The following is a 20388-nucleotide window of genomic DNA, read 5'->3' as shown; positions in this document are numbered from 1 at the left end:
CCACTGAGATGTTTGAATGAAAAGCAATTTGAATGAACTCCACAAAATTGATCCAAATTCTATAATAATTTCTTTAATAAACAATGCTATGAACCTGAATCAGCAAAACAAACAAAACTGGCTCTTAAAAGGAAGAAATTTAAATATTAAATAGGAACTCACTGAGAGCCTGAACCACTGCTTCGTTCTCCCAAAGTCTTTAAAACTACTGCTATTGGAGGGGGCGGAGCAAGATGGCCAAATAGGAACAGCTCCAGTCTCCAACTCCCAGTGCAAGCGACACAGAAGACCGGTCATTTCTGCATTTTCAACTGAGGTACTGGGTTCATCTCACTAGGGAGTGCTGGACAATTGGTGCTGGTCAGCTGCTGCAGCCCGACCAGCAAGAGCTGAAGCAGGGCGAGGCATTGCCTCACCTAGGAAGTGCAAGGGGGAAGGGAATTCCTTTTCCTAGTCAGGGGAACTGAGACACACAACACCTGGAAAATCGGGTAACTCCCACCCCAATACTGTGCTTTAAGGAAACGGGCACACCAGGAGATTATATCCCACACCTGGATGGGAGGGTCCCATGCCCACGAGCCTCCCTCATTGCTAGCACAGCAGTCTGTGATCTACCGGCAAGGCAGCAGCGAGGCTGGGGGAGGGGCGCCCGCCATTGCTGAGGCTTAAGTAGGTAAACAAAGCCGCTGGGAAGCTCGAACTGGGTGGAGCTCACAGCAGCTCAAGGAAACCTGCCTGTCTCTGTAGACTCCACCTCTGGGGACAGGGCACAGTAAACAATAACAAACGCAGCAGAAACCCCTGCAGACGCAAACGACTCTGTCTGACAGCTTTGAAGAGAGCAGTTGATCTCCCAACACGGAGGTTGAGATCTGAGAAGGGACAGACTGCCTGCTCAAGTGGGTCCCTGACCCCTGAGTAGCCTAACTGGGAGACATCCCCCACTAGGGGCAGTCTGACACCCCACACCTCACAGGGTGGAGTACCCCCCTGAGAGGAAGCTTCCAAAGCAAGAATCAGACAGGGACACTCACTGTTCAGCAATATTCTATCTTCTGCAGACTCTGCTGCTGATACCCAGGCAAACAGGGTCTGGAGTGGACCTCAAGCAATCTCCAACAGACCTACAGCTGAGGGTCCTGACTGTTAGAAGGAAAACTATCAAACAGGAAGGACACCTACACCAAAACCCCATCAGTACGTCACCATCATCAAAGACCAGAGGCAGATAAAACCACAAAGATGGGGAAAAAGCAGGGCAGGAAAGCTGGAAATTCAAAAAATAAGAGCACATCTCCCCCGGCAAAGGAGCGCAGCTCATCACCAGCAATGGATCAAAGCTGGACGGGGAATGACTTGGACGAGATGAGAGAAGAAGGCTTCAGTCCATCAAACTTCTCAGAGCTAAAGGAGGAGGAATTACGTACCCAGCGCAAAGAAACTAAAAATCTTGGAAAAAAAGTGGAAGAATTGATGGCTAGAGTAATTAATGCAGAGAAGGTCATAAACGAAATGAAAGAGATGAAAACCATGACACGAGAAATACGTGACAAATGCACAAGCTTCAGTAACCGACTCGATCAACTGGAAGAAAGAGTATCAGCGATTGAGGATCAAATGAATGAAATGAAGCGAGAAGAGAAACCAAAAGAAAAAAGAAGAAAAAGAAATTAACAAAGCCTGCAAGAAGTATGGGATTATGTAAAAAGACCAAATCTATATCTGACTGGGGTGCCTGAAAGTGAGGGGGAAAATGGAACCAAGTTGGAAAACACTCTTCAGGATATCATCCAGGAGAACTTCCCCAACCTACTAGGGCAGGCCAACATTCAAATCCAGGAAACACAGAGAACGCCACAAAGATACTCCTCGAGAAGAGCAACTCCAAGACACATAATTGCCAGATTCACCAAAGTTGAAATGAAGGAAAAAATCTTAAGGGCAGCCAGAGAGAAAGGTCGGGTTACCCACAAAGGGAAGCCCATCAGACTAACAGCAGATCTCTCGGCAGAAACTCTACAAGCCAGAAGAGAGTGGGGGCCAATATTCAACATTCTTAAAGAAAAGAATTTTCAACCCAGAATTTCATATCCAGCCAAACTAAGTTTCATAAGTGAAGGAGAAATAAAATCCTTTACAGATAAGCAAATGCTTAGAGATTTTGTCACCACTAGGCCTGCCTTACAAGAGATCCTGAAGGAAGCACTAAACATGGAAAGGAACAACCCGTACCAGCCATTGCAAAAACATGCCAAAATGTAAAGACCATCAAGGCTAGGAAGAAACTGCATCAACTAATGAGCAAAATAACCAGTTAATATCATAATGGCAGGATCAAGTTCACACATAACAATATTAACCTTAAATGTAAATGGACTAAATGCTCCAATTAAAAGACACAGACTGGCAAACTGGATAGAGTCAAGATCCATCAGTCTGCTGTATTCAGGAGACCCATCTCACATGCAGAGACATACATAGGCTCAAAATAAAGGGATGGAGGAAGATTTACCAAGCAAATGGAGAACAAAAAAAAGCAGGGGTTGCAATACTAGTCTCTGATAAAACAGACTTTAAACCATCAAAGATCAAAAGAGACAAAGAAGGCCATTACATAATGGTAAAGGGATCAATTCAACAGGAAGAGCTAACTATCCTAAATATATATGCACCCAATACAGGAGCACCCAGATTCATCAAGCAAGTCCTTAGAGACTTACAAAGAGACTTAGACTCCCATACAATAATAATGGGAGACTTCAACACTCCACTGTCAACATTAGACAGATCAACGAGACAGAAAGTTAACAAGGATATCCAGGAATTGAACTCATCTCTGCAGCAAGCAGACCTAATAGACATCTATAGAACTCTCCACCCCAAATCAACAGAATATACATTCTTCTCAGCACCACATCGCACTTACTCCAAAATTGACCACATAATTGGAAGTAAAGCACTCCTCAGCAAATGTACAAGAACAGAAATTATAACAAACTGTCTCTCAGACCACAGTGCAATCAAACTAGAACTCAGGACTAAGAAACTCAATCAAAACCGCTCAACTACATGGAAACTGAACAACCTGCTCCTGAATGACTACTGGGAACATAACGAAATGAAGGCAGAGATAAAGATGTTCTTTGAAACCAATGAGAACAAAGATACAACATACCAGAGTCTCTGGGACACATTTAAAGCAGTGTGTAGAGGGAAATTTATAGCACTAAATGCACACAAGAGAAAGCAGGAAAGATCTAAAATTGACACTCTAACATCGCAATTAAAAGAACTAGAGAAGCAAGAGCAAACACATCCGAAAGCTAGCAGAAGGCAAGAAATAACTAAGATCAGAGCAGAACTGAAGGAGATAGAAACACAAAAAAACCCTCCAAATAATCAATGAATCCAGGAGTTGGTTTTTTGAAAAGATCAACAAAATTGACAGACCGCTAGCAAGACTAATAAAGAAGAAAAGAGAGAAGAATCAAATTGACGCAATAAAAAATGATAAAGGGGATATCACCACCGACCCCACAGAAATACAAACTACCATCAGAGAATACTATAAACACCTCTATGCAAATAAACTGGAAAATCTAGAAGAAATGGATAATTTCCTGGACACTTACACCCTCCCAAGACTAAACCAGGAAGAAGTTGAATCCCTGAATAGACCAATAGCAGGCTCTGAAATTGAGGCAATAATTAACAGCCTACCAACCAAAAAAGTCCAGGACCAGATGGATTCACAGCCGAATTCTACCAGAGGTACAAGGAGGAGCTGGTACCATTCCTTCTGAAACTATTCCAATCAATAGAAAAAGAGGGAATCCTCCCTAACTCATTTTATGAGGCCAACATCATCCTGATACCAAAGCCTGGCAGAGACACAACAAAAAAAGAGAATTTTAGACCAATATCCCTGATGAACATCGATGCAAAAATTCTCAATAAAATACTGGCAAACCGGATTCAGCAACACATCAAAAAGCTTATCCACCATGATCAAGTGGGCTTCATCCCTGGGATGCAAGGCTGGTTCAACATTCGCAAATCAATAAACATAATCCAGCATATAAACAGAACCAAAGACAAGAACCACATGATTATCTCAATAGATGCAGAAAAGGCTTTTGACAAAATTCAACAGCCCTTCATGCTAAAAACGCTCAATAAATTCGGTATTGATGGAACATACCTCAAAATAATAAGAGCTATTTATGACAAACCCATAGCCAATATCATACTGAATGGGCAAAAACTGGAAAAATTCCCTTTGAAAACTGGCACAAGACAGGGATGCCCTCTCTCACCACTCCTATTCAACATAATGTTGGAAGTTCTGGCTAGGGCAATCAGGCAAGAGAAGGAAATCAAGGGTATTCAGTTAGGAAAAGAAGAAGTCAAATTGTCCCTGTTTGCAGATGACATGATTGTATATTCAGAAAACCCCATTGTCTCAGCCCAAAATCTCCTTAAGCTGATAAGCAACTTCAGCAAAGTCTCAGGATACAAAATTAATGTGCAAAAATCACAAGCATTCTTATACACCAGTAACAGACAAACAGAGAGCCAAATCAGGAATGAACTTCCATTCACAATTGCTTCAAAGAGAATAAAATACCTAGGAATCCAACTTACAAGGGATGTAAAGGACCTCTTCAAGGAGAACTACAAACCACTTTTCAGTGAAATAAAAGAGGACACAAACAAATGGAAGAACATACCATGCTCATGGATAGGAAGAATCAATATCGTGAAAATGGCCATACTGCCCAAGGTTATTTATAGATTCAATGCCATCCCCATCAAGCTACCAATGAGTTTCTTCACAGAATTGGAAAAAACTGCTTTAAAGTTCATATGGAACCAAAAAAGAGCCCGCATCTCCAAGACAATCCTAAGTCAAAAGAACAAAGCTGGAGGCATCACGCTACCTGACTTCAAACTATACTACAAGGCTACAGTAACCAAAACAGCATGGTACTGGTACCAAAACAGAGATATAGACCAATGGAACAGAACTGAGTCCTCAGAAATAATACCACACATCTACAGCCATCTGATCTTTGACAAACTTGAGAAAAACAAGAAATGGGGAAAGGATTCCCTATTTAATAAACGGTGCTGGGAAAATTGGCTAGCCATAAGTAGAAAGCTGAAACTGGATCCTTTCCTTACTCCTTATACAAAAATTAATTCAAGATGGATTAGAGACTTAAATGTTAGACCTAATACCATAAAAATCCTAGAGGAAAACCTAGGTAATACCATTCAGGACATAGGCATGGGCAAAGACTTCATGTCTAAAACATCAAAAGCAACGGCAACAAAAGCCAATATTGACAAATGGGATCTAATTAAACTAAAGAGCTTCTGCACAGCAAAAGAAACTACCATCAGAGTGAACAGGCAACCTACAGAATGGGAGAAAATTTTTGCAATCTACTCATCTGACAAAGGGCTAATATCCAGAACCTACAAAGAACTCAAACAAATTTACAAGAAAAAAACAAACAACCCCATCAAAAAGTGGGCAAAGGATATGAACAGACATTTCTCAAAAGAAGACATTCATACAGCCAACAGACACATGAAAAAATGCTCATCATCACTGGCCATCAGAGAAATGCAAATCAAAACCACAATGAGATACCATCTCACACCAGTTAGAATGGCGATCATTAAAAAGTCAGGAAACAACAGGTGCTGGAGAGGATGTGGAGAAACAGGAACACTTTTACACTGTTGGTGGGATTGTAAACTAGTTCAACCATTATGGAAAACAGTATGGCGATTCCTCAAGGATCTAGAACTAGATGTACCATATGACCCAGCCATCCCATTACTGGGTATATACCCAAAGGATTATAAATCATGCTGCTATAAAGACACATGCACACGTATGTTTATTGCGGCACTATTCACAACAGCAAAGACTTGGAATCAACCCAAATGTCCATCAGTGACAGACTGGATTAAGAAAATGTGGCACATATACACCATGGAATACTATGCAGCCATAAAAAAGGATGAGTTTGTGTCCTTTGTAGGGACATGGATGCAGCTGGAAACCATCATTCTTAGCAAAGTATCACAAGAACAGAAAACCAAACACCGCATGTTCTCACTCATAGGTGGGAACTGAACAATGAGATCACTTGGACTCGGGAAGGGGAACATCACACACCGGGGCCTATCATGGAGACGGGGGAAGGGGGAGGGATTGCATTGGGAGTTATACCTGATGTAAATGACGAGTTGATGGGTGCTGATGAGTTGATGGCTGCAGCACACCAACATGGCACAAGTATACATATGTAACAAACCTGCACATTATGCACATGTACCCTAGAACTCAAAGTATAATAATAATAATAATAATAATAATAATAATAATAATAAAAACTACTGCTATTAAAAGCCCTATACTCCTTAACTCTCCATAGTGTGGAGAAAATGGTCCAAATTGTGAAAAGAGTATTGGTGAGGTGATAATAGCTTTTGGATTGAAAAATTGGTTTATAACCAAAGTCCAGGTACAGATGGAACATCTCCACCACCCACTAGACCAGTGGAACATCTACAGATGGATTTCATGCAGTTGACACTCTCAATGGTTTATCAATACAGTCTTTTAATTGTATTTTGTTCTCAGGATGAGTTGCAGCCTTTCCGTGCAGAAAGACCAGCTCCATAACAGTAGCAAATTAAATTATTATGGGGAATACATAGCCCTTATGGAGCATTCCTGGAGAAATTTCCAGCAATAAGGGAACTCTTTTTCTGGAAAAATTATTAAACAATGAAATAAAGTTTTACAAGTACAATGGCACTACTATTGTCCTTATCATCCCTAGTCTTCTGGAAAAATTGATTGAAAAAATTATATCGTAAATCTAAGTTGCCTAAACTAACAAAATAATCTGGATTGCCTTGGCCAAAACTTTTACCACTGGCCTTAGTTGCAATCAGATCTGTACTGAAAAGCACATGCTAACAGCTTATACAATAGTAACAGGAAGACCTGTGCCCTTAATTATAGAACCTTATGTATCTCTTATACTTCTAAACTCTGTATGACTAGGTATTGCAACATCTTGATGCATTTTGGCCAAGAACATTTCCACCAAGTAAAGGAAGCTTTCTGTGACCATTGACTGATGACCAGGCCTTCCACAATATAGAATCTGAAGACTGGGTCTTTTACAAATGATACCAAATAAAGACTGCTCTTTACTCATTGGAATGAACCATAACAAGTTCTTATCATCACTCATACTTCGGTAAAGCTTCAGGACCTCAAGACTTGGGTTCCAGTCTCTTGGCTCAAAAGGGTTCCTTGAAATTGTTGGAACTGTATGCCACCTGGAGATCTCAAAGTAAAACTGACCAGGGAGCTCTCTCCCCAAAAGAAGATGGCATCCTTGAGGTGAACAGATTTTTAAAGATCATGGATCAAAAACCTCTTCCCTGGCCCCTCATGAAGCTCCAATCTGCTTGTCTCTTTTGCTTCTCACTTCTTTCCATGTGTGCGTTGCAAAATAATGCTATAATTGGAATTTTATAGTTCATAGCAGAGATTTTAACTGAATGTTGTGTTTGCCATGCCAAATCCAAATCAATACACGAGGAAAAGAATGTTCTAGTCCATTCTGTAACTGATTTTACCAGAATCCCAAATTTGACCATCTGTTTAGATTGCACTGCTGATTTGCTTTATAGAGTTCAAGACACATTAAGTCTTTTTAAAAATTTCTTGATACCTAATAATTGTACATATTTATGCGGTAAATATGATATTTTGCTACACACATAGACTGTGTAATGATCAATCCAGGGTATTTTGGTGCCCAACACCTTGAGTATTTATCATTTCTTTGTATTCAAACATGTCAAATCTTCTCTTTTAACTATTTTGAAATATATCATAAATTATTGTTAACTATAGTCACCCTATTGTGCTAACAAACACTAGAACATTTTTTTCTGTCTAACTGTATGTTTGTATCTATTAACCAACCTCTCTTTATCCTCCAGCCCACTCTTGCCAGTCTCTGGTGGCTATCGTTCTACTCTCTACTTCCATGAAAATGAACTTTTTAAACTTCTACATATCAGTGAGAACAGGTGATATTTGTCTTTCTGCACCTGGATTATTTCACTTAACATAATGACCTCTGATTCCATCCATGTTGCTGCAAATGATGGGATTTCCTTCTTTTTAGTGTCTGAATAGTATTCCATTGTGTATATGTACCACATTTGCTTTACCCATTCATCCTTTGATAGACATTTAGGTTGAATCCATATCTTGGCTATCACGAATAGTGCTGCAATAAACATAGGGGTGCAAGTGTCCCTTTGGTATACTGATTTCTTTTCCTTTAAGGAAATATCCAGTAGTAGGAATGCTGTTTTCTGAGAAGCCTTCCTACTGTTTTTCACATACATTTCATGTGAATGTACTAATTTACATTCTACCACAGTGTAAAAGAGTTCACTTTTTTCTGCATCCTTGTCAACATTTGAATAAGGGTGGTGTAAGTGGGCATCCTTATCTTGTTCCAGATGTTACAGGAAAGACTTTCAGCTTTCCCCCATTCAGTATAATGTTAACTGTGTATTAACTATGAGTTTGTCACATATGGACTTTATTAGGTTGACGTAATGTCCCTTGTATGTCTAAGAATTTTTATCTCGAAGAGATGTTGAATTTTATGAGATGCTTTTTGGCATCTATTAAAATGATCATATGTTTTTTATCTTTTATTCTGTTGATACGATGTATCATGTTCCATGATGTGCATATGTTAAACATCTTTGCATCACTGGGCTATATCCCACCTAATCATGGTATATTATATTTTTGATGTATTGTTGGACTTGGCATGCTAGTATTTTGTTGAGGATTTTTGAATCTATCTTCATCAGGGGTATTCATTTCTACTTTTTTACAGTGTCTGCCTGTTTTTGGTACCAGAGGAACTCTTACTTGTTGTCATAACCCAGAATTGAAATACCAGATCCTCTGACAATAGTCTAAGGGAGATACGCAACAGAAAGGAAAGCTTAAATAAAACTCTTTGCAAAAATGCCTATTGAGCTACATTTTGATAGCCTCTCAATGAGTAACAACTCAGTATCAGTCCTTGGTGAAAAATTGCCAATGTCTTTATTCCAACAAATGGCTCCATAAATAATTCTTAGTAGCACTTTCAGTGTACACATTTTTATCTGTGTAAGTTTTAACAAGCAATCATATGCATGGGCCACTCCATGGCTTAACAAATGGAGAATGAAAAACCAACGCAGACTAGTGAACTGTCACATCATAACATATCAGAAAGTAAGCATTGGTCCACTCCTCTAAACTTAACCTACAGATGAAAAAGGAACTTATCAGCAGGTATCAATCCTGCTGGGTGTTTCCACAGCTTCAAGTAGTATAAATAAAATTTGTCTTTCACATTAGCTAGTACAACTGATTCCACAATGAAGGCTATAGCTGACAAACAAAAATCTCTAAAGTCTCTAGCTCAAGTTGTTTTTTAGTTGCTTTAGATTACTTGTTGGCTAAACAAGGAGGCGTCTCTGCAATGTCTGGTATTTCTTGTTATACCTGGATAAACACATCTGGTTTTGTAAAAATTCAATTACAAAAAAATTAATAAACAAGCCATGTAGTTAAGACAGGTTAAATCCTCCTCTAGTTCATTCTTTGATGTATTTGATTGTAGTTGGTTTGGTTCTTTGGGGGCTTGGCTAAGAAACATGCTTTAGTTGCTGTGCATTATTCTCCTAATAGTAACCATTCTAATCTCCCTGGTATGCTGTGTCCTCTCAGGAACATTAAATGCAAGCTCATAACCATCAACAATACACCAGATTATCTTGTTATAGTGAGAACAAGAAACAAGATAAACAACACAAGAAAAGTTTACTCAATGAACCTGACATCATGACTTATGAATTCCATGCTGAAACAAAGGCCAACCAGCCACGATTGTGACAGTCACACACACACACCCAAGTTTTGGCCAATCATTAATAAATAAGAGGCTGATCAGAAGGGAGGGCTTATTAAAATAACTTAATAGGATGCCTTTAGCCTAAGGTGGACCCTGAGACCTGGGTTCCCAGGGAAGCAAACCAAAATGTAATGTGAATGTGTTTGTCATTAAGTGATTAACTTAGAGAAAGGAAAACTTAAGTTCAACCAATCGGAAACCATCAAATAACCTCTAATTACATAACTAGGGATTGTCCACCTAGGTAATTCAATTAAGGCAATTATATTGCTGTAACAAACTGATCTTTTTTTTTTTCTTTCCTTCTCTATTCATCCTATAAAACTTTTCTTTTGAGCGTCCCCAGTAGAGCCCCAACCACAATCCTTGGTTGGATGATGCCAGATTCATAAATTGCAATTTGTTCAAATAGACTCAAAAGGACTAATGTGACTCAATTTAAGTTTTTACAGTTTTCCATGAATTCCACATCTCTTCTGACCTCATATATCTCTACTACCACAGTTCTGCTAAGTCATATTGCCCAAATGTAAGGACTGCTTAAGCCACAGATTGAACCGTGGAGAGCCCTTTTCTGTCCTGGAACCCACTCAAAACTCTCATTATTCTCCCATTTAGACAGATGTGTCTATGAGTAGGATTTTTACAACTGTGTCAGACATTAAGAAAAGTTTTGGAAAATTTTTAAATAAGTCCTTAAATTACTGCATTACACTTTTGGACTAAGATTTTAAGAATAATAAGCCACATATCATCACACTTATTTTGCTGAATATAAAGTTATTACTTTAATAATAGTGTTTGTCAAACAATATTTTGTATCATTACTAAATAAAATTTTAAAATTTAATTATTTAATCTTGTACTTTCTGAATTTTTATTTTTGGTGCTGTACTATACATAATAATTTAGTACAGTGACATCTATTTAATATTTACATAAGAATGTATATATTTAAGATGTACTCCAAATGATTTTACTGATATGAATGTACAATAAAAATGGTTGTAAATCCCCCCTCTAGTGAAGCCACAAGCGTATACAACAGTTAAAAAATAAGAGTAAATGAGACAATCTAGGGAGAATTCTAGAATAAAAGAGGTGGGCCAAGAATACAACAGAGGGGAACAGAAGTATCATTAAGGGGAAAGAGAGAAATATGGCCCAGCATCAAAGACTGAGATGAGAAAGTAAGGAAGATAGAACCAGTGAGTATGATCACAGAAGCCAGAGGTGAAGGGACTTTCAATAACTCTAAACACTACAGCTTGGTTAAGAAGATAGGTAGATGTTCTTTGAAGGTGACATTTAGAGTTCATTGCGACCTTACTCAGAGGAAAAATTTAGTGAAATGGTGAGGGCAGAAACCATAAATTTGAGGGATCTAAGTAGAACAATTTCTAATCTAACTCCCCATTGCCCTTGTATTGCTTATGAGTCCTTCTATATAACATACTTGTAAGATTCAGTCACCCTAGTTTACAAACCATTTTTTGATTAGCTCTTGTGCTTTCAAAATTCCAGAATTTTGTGATATGATTCCCTCACCTCCTGCTCTTCTTCATTCTTTCTGCCTATTATAATCCTACTTATTTTGCAAAGTTTATCTCAAATGACACTTCCATTGAGAAATCTTTCTTTATTCCTTGGGTCACTATGCACTTTCTTCTTTATATTTTTAAAAAACTTATTTACCCTTTTTTTGGTTGGGGACAGTGGTTCACACCTGTAATCCCAGCACTTTGGGAGGCCGAGGCAGGTGGATCATTTGAGGTCAAGAGTTCAAGAACAGCCTGGCCAACATGGTGAAACCCTGTCTCTACCAAAAATACAAAAAAATTAGCTGGGTGTGGTGGCATACGGCTGTAGACCCATCTATTTGGGAGGCTGAGGCAGGAGAATTGCTTAAACCCAGGAGGCAGAGGTTGCAGTGAGCTGAGATCACACCACAGCAATCCAGCCTGGGAGACAGAGCAGGGCTTCGTCTCAAAAATATAAAAATAAAAACAAACAAACAAAAAAACTTATTTACCCTTTTTTTGTATTACAGTCTGAATTATCCTCTAGTTAGCAATCCATGTGTCTTTCTTCCCAACTAGATTACGAGCTTTTTGTCAGGAGCCATTTTTATCTAAGAAGTTCTTATCCCCACCCTGTTCATACCCTAGTCCCCCTATGCCAATTGTCTTTTTTCCAGTGCACTGTATGTTGTAAGTACTTAATAAAGGGAAAATAAAACTGAAATTTTAGCAATCAAGGTAGTAAGTATGAATTGAGGATCTGAGGATCTAGCTCAGTTTGCTACGAAGTGCCCGAAAGATTTATGAATTGGTCTGTGACTTGAAGATATTTAATCAAGATTTACACAATCATGGGTCATACTCCTCACACCTTATTAAGTGAGAAATATATTGTGAAGCAGGTAAGTATTGTCTATTTCAAGAAGAGGAAAAATCAATTTGATTTTAAAAATTAGGAAAGCTGCAAGATCTTCTTTGAACTCAACTATTGAGATGGAAAAGAGGGAGAAGCTGTTTTAGATAAGAGAAACATTGCTAGCAAATTAATTGAAGCAAATGCACAAGGAACAGGGAAGGGAACACATGGCCAAGTTTGCTGAGATAAGGAGGAGAAAACAAGTTGATACAGAAAATGGTGAGATATCTAGAACACCAAAATAAGAAAAATTGATTTGGTTTGAAAAGTAATGGAGAATTTTACAAATTCTTGAGCAGTGCAGTATTATTTTTTCTCCCTTTCATTCAACAAGTGTTCAATTAGCACTAGAGTGCCAGACACATCCGGGCACGGTGGCTCACGCCTGTAATCCCAGCACTTTGGGAGGCCAAGGGGGGCAGATCACGAGGTCAGGAGATTGAGACCATCTTGGCTAACACGGTGAAACCCCGTCTCTACTAACAATACAAAAAATTAGCCGGACGTGGTGGCGGGCGCCTGTAGTCCCAGCTACTCAGGAGGCTGACGCAGGAGAATGGCTTGACCCCAGGAGGTGGAGCTGGCAGTGAGCCGAGATCACACCACTGCACTCCAGCCTGGGAGACAGAGCGAGACTCAAAAAAAAAAAAAAAAAAAAAAAAAAAGGAATTCCAGACACTATTCAAGATATTTGAAATACAGGATTGAATGTATCAAAGAAACCTCTTCCCTTTAAGCCTATATGCTAATGATAGTGATGGGACAGGAGTGACCGATTATAGATGTCCTAACAAATATATAATATATTGAAGAGTAAAGTGTGAAGAAGGAAACAACAGGGTAAAGGACAGCTGGTATGAGCAGAAAAGACAGTAGAGCAATTTCGGTAATTCATATGGAGAGCCAAATCATAATAATATCAGTTTCCCTGAGGGCATTGTAGGATGTGGGAACAAATTCAACTCACAGAGTGAAGAAGTTGGTGACCTCGGCTGCACTTTCTACACTTTCTTGGATCCACTTTAAATACGAACTATTTTCTACAAAGCATATTAGTCACACTTCCCCCAGCAACAGGTCAAACCAGCCTGAGAGTATTTTCTGCCTGTTTTATCTTGTATGTTCAGAACAGTGAATAAAATTGTAAAAATGAGATCGATTTCATATGAATCAGCAAGATGATCATCAAACAGACTTTAGTGAAGGTCATTTGTTTTTACCTCATTATCTCACAGGCCATCTTTAATTAATTTCTAGGACTTAGTCCACAGAAATACACTGATGTCAGAGAAATCCCTTTAGGATTTGGTGGAAAACTTTAACTTTGCAGTGTAACAGATATAATCATCAACACTGACCTACTAGTGGTCTCCCAGATTTTCATGCTTTTAATCCCAAATGTTTTAGAGGCCAAGGTATATATTCTTTAATTTTATGAAAACTACATCACAAAGGAAACAATGCACTTTTACAAAGCTCTTCTCAGGAAAATCTAGGTAAGTGTGCTAACTTGTTTTTACTTCTAATTTTAGCAACCATACATCTCTGAATTATTTAGTACCTCTGAATTATTTAGTATCTTGTATTGTTCTTAAATTTCAGCTTTTTTCTAATCTTTCTAGTGCTTTTCAAAATTGAATGCTATGAAGAACTAGGATGAAACACAATACTGCAATTTGTCTGACTTTCTGATTGTAAGATAGAATTTCAAAACACATAGGTAAAGTTACGAAGAAATTCTGTTAAATAATTTAGGCATGTACATTGAAAATTATTGCTAACTTAACTGACTACATGGCTTACATTTATTATTTCAAAACAAATTAATAAAATAGCCCATGCTTTTAATATTTTGATTATAAAAATATAAGTCTATTTTGACCATAGAACTTATATGATTTGAATTATCAGTCAGTACGTCCTAATGAATCACTATATAGGGATAGGAAATAGCCTTTCAAAGCAAAACAAAATTTGACTTCGAAAATCCTATTAAGATTTAAAGTATTTTCTTTTTGTTCCTAAGTGTTAGAAAGCTATAGTATAAACATAAGCTTGCTTTTACTTAGTAGCTTTTAATCTGCTATAGTATACTTCAGAAAATCTTATATAATTTTCTGAAGAAACAGAAAAATGGTAGAAAAGAGTCAATTTAGATAAAAGACATCTAAATTTTTATGTAATGATTTTATATATTTCTTTATAGACTTTTCTTTAAAGTTAATAGTCTGCAGAAACCAAAGAATCCTTAAGGAACATTGGTAGAATTCATACAGCAACTTTACTCATTCCAAGTCATCAGGGTGGAGCTAATATTGAAATTAATACTACATTTTCCCCCATAGTATTTTACAGCTCTTTTCACAGAAGTGTAAATCACAACTAATCTCAAAATGCTTACAATATAAGAAAATTGTATAGACTTTTATTTTTAAAAAGCAATGTATACACAGGCAAGAAATTCTGAATTGTGTTAAGTATATAAGAGAGGCTCTACCATTCAGAAAATGGAAATCTGTGTGGCCTGTGGCAATTGGTTAAATCTTTAAGTAGCATTATATAAAAAGTATTCCTTATCAAAAGGAGGAAGGATTTAGGCATTTAAGAGAAAATCAACAGGAATAACAGAATGGACAGAGTCAATATTTATGAAAATGGGTGTGACACTGGGGAAAGGCATGAGAGAAGTGATAATCTATGGATGTTTATTTCTTTAAATTTCCAAGATAATTTTCTTTAAAGATAAATATTTTCCTCCTCAGTTTTAGTGAGTTTTATGCAGTTCCTAAGATGTAAATTTAACATATCTGTTATATGCTTTTTTTAGACATTCAGTCTACTGGAAGAATATATAAAAATTATTTTCTTGGAGAGATATATATGTGTGTGTGTGTATATATAGTCCCATATAATATATATTCTATATTATATGATATATATTATATATGTATCATAAATTTGTTTTAAGGAGGATCTTCCATACAAAACTGACAGTGAAATTATTTGAGAACAATGAACTAGATATGGGTCCCCTAGTTTTTTATGCTATCCTTGCATAAATTTATAAAGATGAACCATCTCCACTTTAAGCATCTTCCCTGGAATTATCAAAATCTCCTTGTGAATCGTAAGGGTCAGAGCTGGAGGTCATAGACACTGACACTTTAGAAGAACAAACGTCCCCTAGAAGTACATGAGGATGTATTTAGAAACAGCAGGGGAAATATGACAATGAAATTCCTCTACCTGTTGTAAAAAGGAAAAAAAAAATTGAAGGAACAGTAATATGCTCTCAATTACAATCAATTACAATATCATAACCCCTCATTCATCTCTCAACAGACAAGGTGGAGATGAATGAGAAAAATCATTCCTTGACAGCTGAGTTCATCCTCACAGGATTTACATATCATCCAAAGCTGAAGACCCTTCTGCTTGTGGTATTCTTTGCCATCTATCTGATCACCATGGTGGGGAACATTGGTTTGGTTGCATTGATTTATATAGAGCATCGTCTTCACACACCAATGTACATCTTTCTGGGCAACCTGGCTCTGATGGATTCCTGCTGTTCCTCTGCTATTACTCCCAAGATGTTAGAGAACTTCTTTTCTGAGGACACAAGGATTACCCTGTATGAATGTATGGCGCAATTTTATTTTCTCTGTCTTGCTGAAACCACAGACTGCTTTCTTCTGGCGGCAATGGCCTATGACCGCTATGTGGCCATATGCCACCCACTGCAGTACCACACCATGATGTCCAAGCCACTCTGCATTCAGATGACTGCAGGAGCCTACATAGCTGGAAACCTGCATCCCATGATTGAAGTAGGGTTTCTGTTGAGGTTAACTTTCTGTGGGTCTCATCAAATCAATCACTTTTTCTGTGATATTCTTCCATTATATAGACTTTCTTGTGTTGACCCTTACATCAATGAATTGGTGTTATTTATCTTGGCAGGGTCAATTCAAATCTTTACTATTACTATAGTCCTAGTCTCTTATTTCTACATCCTTTTCACAATATTTACAATGAAATCCAAGGAGGGAAGAGGCAAAGCTTTATCTACTTGTGCATCTCACTTTCTCTCTGTGTCAATATTCTATGGTTCCCTTCTCTTCATGTATGCTCGACCAGGTGCAGTTAATGAAGGAGATAAAGATATACCTGTTGCTATATTTTATACTTTAGTTATTCCTTTATTAAATCCTTTTATTTATAGTCTAAGAAATAAGGAAGTAATAAATGTTATGAAAAAAATTGTGAAGAAGAGAAAATTTTGTAACATTCTGAAACAAGTGTCATCCCCTCTGGAAAACTGATTTCAACTTGATAATACTTTATTTTAAACCAAGGGATAGTGAGGAAGTAGACAAGGCCAATTCGAATATAAAATATTAAATTATTTTAAAATAATGATATATGAGTTCAAAATGTTCAGAAAGGAGAAATTCCTGTAAAATATACTTCAAAATCTAAGCTACTAGCATTCATCAAAAGTGAACTAAATTATTCATGAAGTCTCAGATTGTGTCAGAGTGTAATTAGTTACAATTTTCAGCAAATCCAACAAATACTAGGAATAAGTGTCAGTACATATAACAGTAGTGTGCATTTACTATTGTTGGCAAATTTCTGGAATCCTAAAGCATAATTTTACAAACTCAGGCACTTTCCAAGTTCTCAAACATTAGTCGTTTTTAAGCAGAATCATCTTTGAGAAGTAAATTGTTTGTTTGAATTTGATTCTAACTTTCTTTGAGTTCTTTCAGGAGATTGCTTGAAAAATTATTTATGCAGAATATGTATTCTCTAATCAATAGTATTTTCATATTTAGTGCTAGTCATTAGTCATTTTACATTCTCAAGTTCTATGAAACAGAGTACCTGCATTGATTTCTTTTCCCTTTCTGTAATGCCATAATTTTAAAAATGTATTTCTGGGCTTGGCGCGGTAATCTGGGCTTGTGCCTGTAATCCTAGCACTTTCAGAGGCCAAGGTGGGTGGATCACCTGAGGTCAGGAGTTTGAAATCAGCCTGGCCAACATGGTGAAACCCCATCTCTACTAAAAATATTTTTTAAATTAGCCAGACGTGGTGCGTCCCTGTAATCTCAACTACCCAGGAGGCTGAAGCAGGAGAATCGCTTGAACCCTGGAAGTGGAGGTTGCAGTGAGGTGAGATCAGGCCACTGCACTCTAGCTTTGATGTCACACTGAGACTCTGCCTCAAAATAAATTAAATAAATAAATAAATAAATAAATAGTGTGTTTCTGTGTCATTCACTCTCAACTCTTAGTAACACTGAATCCCAGACATCTACTGATGGAAGAGTTTGTGACTTACATGGAGCCAGTGAGACAGAAAAGGTTATTTTTTTCCCTGAAAAAATAAGTTTTCTTATTTGAAAAGAGATCCATAAAGAATAGTTTTTCTCTCTCTGAATGTTATGGTATGTGGATATGAAATCTAGCAGAGCCAATTCCATTTCACCATCAAGAGGGAAACCAGCCTGGGGATGTAGTCAATACTCAAATGAGGGCGTAGCTGAGGAAATCACACAGAAATAGACCCAAAATCTCTGGAGTAAACCATCTCTTCTGACTCTATAATGCAATAGACCTTTTTATCTTTTAAGCTTATTTGGCAAAGATGTTTTATTCATGACTGAATAAATACTAACAGATACATTCATGCTTATTGACTATCACTCATATTTGTCTCTTTATATTCTATTTTAAATTAATCCTCAGGTGATCTTTTAGTTTTCAAAAGACTTTTCAGTGGTATCCACTTTACTGTTCACCAAATTTATTAGATTTTTTACTCTTATTACTATTTTAATATCTAATTACCTTACTTTAAAAAAATTGAGGGACAGAGAAATTTCTTGTCTACAGAAATATAATAGTAGAGCTCAGGAACCAAACCCAGGCTATCTGGCTCCAGAATCCATGGTCTTAACCACTAAGTCATACTGTATATAGCACAAACTAAAAGCATCAGGAGAGGAAACATTTTACAAATCTAAGCTGTGAAGTGGGCAGAGAAATAGGGCAGAGATTCAAAAGAGATATGGATCAAAGACATTTATCTCCAAATTTATTTTGAAACATTTCAAACCTACAGAAAAGTTGAAAAAAGTATATGATTAATATTCATATACTTCTTTTAGCCAGCCAATTAAACAATCAAACAATTGTTAACATTTTACAATACTTGCCTATCACCAAATGTGTATATAGGTATATAATACCTATATACATACTTATAATACATACATACATTAATGTAATACAAATGTACATATATATTACATGTCCATATGGATATTTAAACAAATAATACATATACACATAAATATATACATACAATACATATATATACTTAATACATATATACATAGATACATTTTGTAATAAAACATCTAAATAGGGCATTGGCTTGTTATTAGCAGTTCCACCAACCTGAACTACTTTAATTGTAAATTATTGTTGGGCTTACGGCAATAACAAAACACTAAGATGCTGTATTTTTTGCATAAATGATGCAAAAAATAGGGATTCCAAGCATCTAAACAATATTTATTTATTAAATACACAAATGTGAAAAAAAATTTACTGAGAAATTGCTATCTTGCTATGCAGTAAGCTAGTGTCAAAGGAAACCAGAGCAGGACAGAAGTTAGAATGCTAAATATAAAGTTTATTCAGGACTATTGCCATAGGGGCAGAAAAACCTCAGCGTAGGACTGGGCTTCATTTCAAATGCAGTAGGGAAAAGGGAGGTCTTATAGCCAAGAAGCAGGAGGTGGCCAGTGGATGAAAAATTATTAACAGGAGACATCAAGTCTAGGGAGAATTCTGGTTGAACCAATCTAAAAGGATTTATTTATTCTTTTATTTATTTATATTTGAGATCAATAAATCACTTTGTCACCCATGCTGGAGTGCAGTGGTATGATCATAGCCCACTGAATCCACAGAACCTGAATCCTAACAAGATTTTTGCTGAAGGCAAGCCAGAGTATTCGGATACCAAGAATGGGAAGTAAAGAATTTTGATCAGATATAGAAGGTCATCAGGTATTGAGGATGGGGGGATTCTTGCTGAATTGTCTTTCTGCATTATTTACTAGAAGTAGATTTTGCAAGAAAGTACACAAGTGAGACTAAGAAAAGGTTCAGAAGCCTGACTATGGTTTGTTAAGGGAAAAAGAGGCATTCTTCCCTTAAGTTTATTTCTCCTCCAGTTTGTTCATTTATGACCAGCAAAACCATCTGCTGGTACCTGGTGAAGGTTGCTAATTGTATTGTGAGATCAATGAGACATTGAATGAGAAGATACCCATAAAGAAAAACAGAATGATAAATATTAAAGGCTGCTCTGCTGGGGTTTTTTTTCTTCCAAGAAGGAGGATTAGAAGCAGTGTTAGCACACCTCTCCCACTTGAAAGGACAGAATAGCATGTAGAGATTTATACTGTGAACTTTTTTCAAGAAGCAACACAGGAACTTAACAAGAAAACTGAAAGAAGCACAGGCTGTTCGAAAAAAGCGTCAGCCTACAGCCTACACTGTGAAACAGCCAAAAAACTCTGAAGTCCCCAAAGTGTGAGAAGGGGAGAGACTGCCTCCAGGATACACATCCCCAGCAGGGAACCGGAAATCCAGGCCATCGGGGAAGGCCTTAACCCTACCCAGAGCTGGGACTAATTCAGGGAATAGTGAGAAATATAAAAGTAGAGGCAGTAGTGGAAATTACCTTGCAGGCATTCCCAATCTCTATCATGGACTGAGGGAAACCATTCATTCCTTATTATATCTCACAGGGACTCATGGAAGTCAGCCAAGCAGTTCAGGCAGTGGTCACAGGTTGAAAGAAAACCCCAGTTGAATTTTGGGAGATAAT

The 20388-nt window shown here is 37.3% G+C and overlaps 1 protein-coding gene across 1 annotated transcript; it reads left to right on the top strand.

Annotated features, from left to right (window-relative positions):
* The first annotated feature begins 15826 nt into the window (after positions 1-15826).
* OR5K3 (olfactory receptor family 5 subfamily K member 3) lies at positions 15827-17697 on the top strand. Its single transcript, XM_001087875.5, has one exon. It carries the CDS (start codon positions 15827-15829, stop codon positions 16796-16798), a length of 972 nt encoding a protein of 323 aa, XP_001087875.4. The 3' UTR covers positions 16799-17697.
* The last annotated feature ends 2691 nt before the right edge of the window (positions 17698-20388 follow it).

This window comes from Macaca mulatta, chromosome 2 (assembly GCF_049350105.2).
Source record: "Macaca mulatta isolate MMU2019108-1 chromosome 2, T2T-MMU8v2.0, whole genome shotgun sequence".
Lineage (NCBI taxonomy): Eukaryota > Metazoa > Chordata > Mammalia > Primates > Cercopithecidae > Macaca > Macaca mulatta.
Note: the sequence above shows the minus strand (reverse complement) of the source record. Positions and strands in the feature narration are given on the sequence as shown.

What these genes read in the sequence shown, in the direction of transcription:
- OR5K3 (XM_001087875.5), top strand. Translation starts at nt 15,827, where the DNA reads ATGAATGAGAAAAATCATTCCTTGACAGCTGAGTTCATCCTCACAGGA.